General features: G+C 62.4%; 1 protein-coding gene across 1 annotated transcript; it reads right to left on the reverse strand.

The window, feature by feature from the left end:
• Positions 1-358: 358 nt before the first annotated feature.
• Positions 359-5,940, reverse strand: LOC121347835 (rhodopsin kinase GRK1-like; the record flags this gene model as incomplete). Its single annotated transcript, XM_041426759.1, has 5 exons — positions 5,469-5,940; positions 4,419-4,705; positions 3,167-3,294; positions 1,302-1,510; positions 359-528 (listed from the first exon to the last, which is right to left on the reverse strand). Coding segments are annotated over exons 1-5 (1,266 nt in total), but the record flags the coding sequence as incomplete, so codon positions are not given.
• Positions 5,941-5,942: the final 2 nt, after the last annotated feature.

Below are 5,942 nucleotides of genomic sequence, written 5' to 3' on the forward strand. Positions count from 1 at the left end.
TTGGGGGGTTCTGAAGGTCCTGGGGGGTTCCTTGGTGGGTTCTGAGGGACCTGGGGGGGGGGTTTGGATGTTTTGGGGGGTTTCTGAGGGTCCTGGGGGGTTTCTTGGTGGTTTTTGGAAGTTTCTGAAGATCCTGGGGAGTTCTTTGTGGGTTTATTGGAAATTCTGGAGTTTCTGAAGGTCCTCAGGGGGATTCTTGGAGGTTCTTGGGGGTTTCTGAGGGTCCTGGGAGGTTTCTGGGGGCCCTGAGCTGAATTTTGGGGAGTTCCTGGTGGTCCTTGGGAGGTTTTTGGAAGCCCTCAGATGTTCCTTGGCGTTCCTGGGGGTCCCCCCGTTACTGGGCTGTACTGGGGGTTACTGGGCGGTGCTGGGGGGCGCTGGGGGTGGGGGTCACCTTCTCCCCCCGCCGGCGGAAGGGGCCCTTGGCCTCCAGCATCTCGTAGATCGTCACCCCCAGCGTGAAGTAATCGACCGACCAATCGTAGTCCTCGTTCTTGAGCAGCTCGGGGGCCATGAACCCTGGGGGACAGGGACGTTGGGGGGACAGGGGACACAGGGNCAGTGACCACCAATGTCCCTGTGTCCCCCTCATTTCCCACATTCTCCAATGTCCCCAATCCCCACAATGTCCCCAAAATCCCCAGTGTCCCCCTGTCTCCTCAGTGTCCCCAATGTCCCCAGTGTCCCCACCGCTGTCGTTGAGCAGGACATTCTCGAGTTTGAGGTCGCGGTGGATGCAGTGCTGGTGTAGGAGCTCCAGCCCCAGCAGGACCCGATGTCCCCAATGTCCCCAGTGTCCTCAATGTCCCCAGTGTCCTCAATGTCCCCAGTGTCCTCAATGTCCCCAGTGTCCTCAATGTCCCCAGTGTCCTCAATGTCCCCAGTGTCCTCAATGTCCCCAGTGTCCTCAATGTCCCCAGTGTCCTCAATGTCCCCAGTGTCCTCAATGTCCCCAGTGTCCTCAATGTCCCCAGTGTCCTCAATGTCCCCAGTGTCCTCAATGTCCCCAGTGTCCTCAATGTCCCCAGTGTCCTCAATGTCCCCAGTGTCCTCAATGTCCCCAGTGTCCTCAATGTCCCCAGTGTCCTCAATGTCCCCAGTGTCCTCAATGTCCCCAGTGTCCTCAATGTCCCCAGTGTCCTCAATGTCCCCAGTGTCCTCAATGTCCCCAGTGTCCTCAATGTCCCCAGTGTCCTCAATGTCCCCAGTGTCCTCAATGTCCCCAGTGTCCTCAATGTCCCCAGTGTCCTCAATGTCCCCAGTGTCCTCAATGTCCCCAGTGTCCTCAATGTCCCCAGTGTCCCCAATGCCCCCAGTGTCCCCCTGTCCCCCCGGTGTCCCCGTGTCCCCACCGGCGTCGTCGAGCAGGACGTTCTCGGGTTTGAGGTCGCGGTAGACGATGCGGTGCTGGTGCAGGTGCTCCAGCCCCAGCAGGATCTGCGCCGTGTAGAAAACCGCGCGCGGCTCCGCGAAGCCTGGGTTCTCCTCGTCCACGTTGTAGATGTGGTACCTGGGGACATCGGGGACATCGGGGCCATCGGGGACACTGGGGACGTTGGGGACATCGGGGCCATTGGGGGCATTGGGGGCATCGGGGACATCGGGGACACTGGGGACACTGGGGACACTGGGGACACTGGGGACATGGCAGGGACACGATCAACAGGTGTGGCACCAGCACTGTGCCAAGGTCACAGCAGGGTCACACCAAGGTGACACCAAAGCCATGGCAAGGTCATGTCAGGGTCACTTCAAGGCCACATCAAGGTCACACCAGGGTGACATCAAGGCCACACCAAAGTAACATTAGGGTGACATGAAGGTCACACCAGGGTCACACCAAGGCCATGCCAGACCGTGCCAAGGCCACTCCAAGGCCACGCCAGGGTCACACCAAGATCACACCAGGGTCACACCAAGGCCAATCCAAAGCCACCCTGAGGCCACCCCGAGGCCACCCCGCTGTCCCCAAGGCCACCGCAGCCACGTACCGCAGGTCGCCGCCGTTCATGATGGTCATGACGAGGCAGAGGTCGGTCTTGGTCTGGAAGGCGCAGGCCAGGGACACGATGAAGCGGCTGTGGACGCGCGCCAGGATCCGCTTCTCCACCAGCGCCGCCTGGGGACACGGTGGGGACACGTTGGGGACACGGGATGGCACCACCATGGACACAAAGTGTGGAGAGGGACAGGGACAGGGACAGGGAATTGTCAAGGATGCCCAGGTGGCACACGCCAAGGGACAGACACAGGGAATGAGGGGACATCCGAGGGGACAGATTTGGGGACAGAGGAACAGATTTGGGGACAGAAGAGCAGATTTGGAAACAGAGGGACAGACACTGGGGACTGTGGGGACATCCGAGGGGACAGAGGGACAGATTTGGGGACAGAAGAGCAGATCTGGGAACAGAGGGACAGATTTGGGGACACAGGGACATCCAAGGGGACCGAGTGGGGTCAGAGGGACCACTGAGAGGACCGAGGGGTGAATTTGAGGACAGAGGAACATCTGAGCGCTCCGAGGAACAGCCATGGGCACAGAGGGGACAAAGGGCCACCCCTGGGGCCACCTTGGGGACACTTTGGGGACACCCTTGGGGACACCTTGGGGACACCCACCTCGTATCCCTTGCGCTTCTTGAGGCGCTTCTTGTTGAGGCGTTTGTTGGCGTACATCTTGCCGGTGGCGCGGCGCTGGCAGGCGCAGACCACCTTGGGGACATGGAGGACACTGGGGACACCGGGGACACTGGGGACATCAAGGACACTGGGGACACTGGGGACACATGGGGACATGGCGGGGACACGATCAACAGGTGTGGCACCAGCACAGTGCCAAGGTCACAGCAGGGTCACACCAAGGTGACACCAAAGCCATGGCAAGGTCACACCAGGGTCACACCAAGGTGACACCAAAGCCATGGCAAGGTCATGTCAGGGTCACTTCAAGGCCACATCAAGGTCACACCAGGGTGACATCAAGGCCACAACAAAGTTACATTAGGGTGACATGAAGGTCACACCAAGGCCATGCCAGACCGTGCCAAGGCCACTCCAAAGCCACGCCAGGGTCACACCAAGATCACACCGGGGTCACACCAAGGCCACTCCAAGGCCACCCCGAGGCCACCCCGCTGTCCCCAAGGCCACCGCAGCCACGTACCGCAGGTCGCCGCCGTTCATGATGGTCATGACGAGGCAGAGGTCGGTCTTGGTCTGGAAGGCGCAGGCCAGGGACACGATGAAGCGGCTGTGGACGCGCGCCAGGATCCGCTTCTCCACCAGCGCCGCCTGGGGACACGGTGGGGACACATTGGGGACACGTTGGGGACACCCTTGGGCACCACCATGGACACAAAGTGTGGAGAGGGACAGGGACAGGGACAGGGAATTGTCAAGGATGCCCAGGTGGCACACGCCAAGGGACAGACACAGGGAATGAGGGGACATCCGAGGGGACAGATTTGGGGACAGAGGAACAGATTTGGGGACAGAAGAGCAGATTTGGAAACAGAGGGACAGACACTGGGGACTGTGGGGACATCCGAGGGGACAGAGGGACAGATTTGGGGACAGAAGAGCAGATCTGGGAACAGAGGGACAGATTTGGGGACACAGGGACATCCAAGGGGACCGAGTGGGGTCAGAGGGACCACTGAGAGGACCGAGGGGTGAATTTGAGGACAGAGGAACATCTGAGCGCTCCGAGGAACAGCCATGGGCACAGAGGGGACAAAGGGCCACCCTTGGGGCCACCTTGGGGCCACCTTGGGGACACCTTGGGGACACCCTTGGGGCCACCCTTGGGGACACCTTGGGGACACCCTTGGGGCCACCCTTGGGGACACCTTGGGGCCACCCTTGGGGCCACGCTTGGGGCCACCTTGGGGCCACCCTTGGGGCCACCTTGGGGCCACCCTTGGGGCCACCTTGGGGCCACCCTTGGGGACACCTTGGGGACACCCACCTCGTATCCCTTGCGCTTCTTGAGGCGCTTCTTGTTGAGGCGTTTGTTGGCGTACATCTTGCCGGTGGCGCGGCGCTGGCAGGCGCAGACCTCGCCGAAGCCGCCCTTGCCCAGCACGCGGAACTCCACGAAGGCGTCGGCGTTGACGGCCTGGCTCTCGAGCCACTTGAACTGCACGAAGCGGCTGAACTCGGGCGAGCCCCGGTACGGCCCCCAGGCCGCCGCCTCCAGGTGCGCCAGCAGCTCCCGCCGCGCCGGCACGAAGGCGTCGCACGGGAGCGTGGAGCCTGAGGGACCACTGAGAGGACCGAGGGGTGAATTTGAGGACAGAGGAACATCTGAGCGCTCCGAGGAACAGCCATGGGCACAGAGGGGACAAAGGGCCACCCCTGGGGCCACCTTGGGGACACTTTGGGGACACCCTTGGGGACACCTTGGGGACACCCACCTCGTATCCCTTGCGCTTCTTGAGGCGCTTCTTGTTGAGGCGTTTGTTGGCGTACATCTTGCCGGTGGCGCGGCGCTGGCAGGCGCAGACCTCGCCGAAGCCGCCCTTGCCCAGCACGCGGAACTCCACGAAGGCGTCGGCGTTGACGGCCTGGCTCTCGAGCCACTTGAACTGCACGAAGCGGCTGAACTCGGGCGAGCCCCGGTACGGCCCCCAGGCCGCCGCCTCCAGGTGCGCCAGCAGCTCCCGCCGCGCCGGCACGAAGGCGTCGCACGGGAGCGTGGAGCCTGAGGGGCAGCGGGGAGGGTTAGGGGTGTCATGGCCGCCGAGGTCGTCATGGACATGGCTGGGGTGGCATGGCTTCTGTTGGGGTGGCATGGCCGCCATTGGGGTGTCATGGCTGCCAACAGCATCATGGCTGCCATTGGGGTGTCATGGCCGCCAAGATCATTGTGGCCACCATGTTGATGTCATGACTACCAATGAGGTGTCGTGGCCGCCATGTTGGAGCCTTGTCAGCCATATTAATCTCACAGCCGCCATATTGAAGCCTTGTCAGCCGTATTAATTTCACAGCCACCATATTGGAGCCATGTCAGCCATGTCAACGTCATGGCTGCCGTATTGGAGCCTTGTCAGCCATGTCAATGCCACGGCTGCCAGATTGGAGCCATGTCAGCCATGTCAACGTCATGGCTGCCGTATTGGAGCCTTGTCAGCCATGTCAACGTCATGGCTGCCGTATTGGAGCCTTGTCAGCCATGTCAACGTCATGGCTGCCGTATTGGAGCCTTGTCAGCCATGTCAACGTCATGGCTGCCGTATTGGAGCCTTGTCAGCCATGTCAATGTCACAGCTGCCATATTGGAGCCTTGTCAGTCATGTCAACGTCACGGCTGCCATATTGGAGCCTTGTCAGCTGTGTTAACGTCACGGCTGCCATATTGGAGCCTTGTCAGCCATGTCAATGTCACGGCTGCCATATTGGAGCTGTGTCAGCCATGTCAACGTCACGGCCGCCATATTGTCACCGCTCCCCACCCCCCTCACCTGCGGGCGGCGCGGTGGCGGCGGCGCTGAGGAAGCCGCAGTGCTCGGACCCTCCCGGCGTGAAGAACCGGCTCCGCAGCCTCTTGGCCGCCGCCTCCCTCTCGGCGTCCTCGCACTGCTCGAAGGCCTCGATCTCCGCCCACAACGCCCCGGCCGCCGCGAACTGGGCGGAACCTTCCAGAAACCTCCGGAACAGCAGCTTCCCGATGGGCTGCTCCACGCACTGCCACCGGAACGACGTCTCCTGGCCGCCATCTTGGGTGTGGCCGGGCGGGGCGCCGTTGGGGGCTCCGGGACCCCCGTTCTGGGCGCCGGCGGTGCCGCCCAGCTGGGCGCGCAGGGCCTCGCACTGGGAGATGTGGGGCAGGCGCAGCCGCGCCTTGGAGCGCCGCTCCTTGCCGCCGCCGGGGCCGCCGCGCGCCGACACGTAGGCCGAGTTGGCCACCACGGTCTCCAGACCCCCGATGTCCATGG

Source organism: Onychostruthus taczanowskii, unplaced genomic scaffold (genome assembly GCF_017590055.1).
Source record: "Onychostruthus taczanowskii isolate IOZ18803 unplaced genomic scaffold, ASM1759005v1 scaffold947, whole genome shotgun sequence".
NCBI lineage: Eukaryota > Metazoa > Chordata > Aves > Passeriformes > Passeridae > Onychostruthus > Onychostruthus taczanowskii.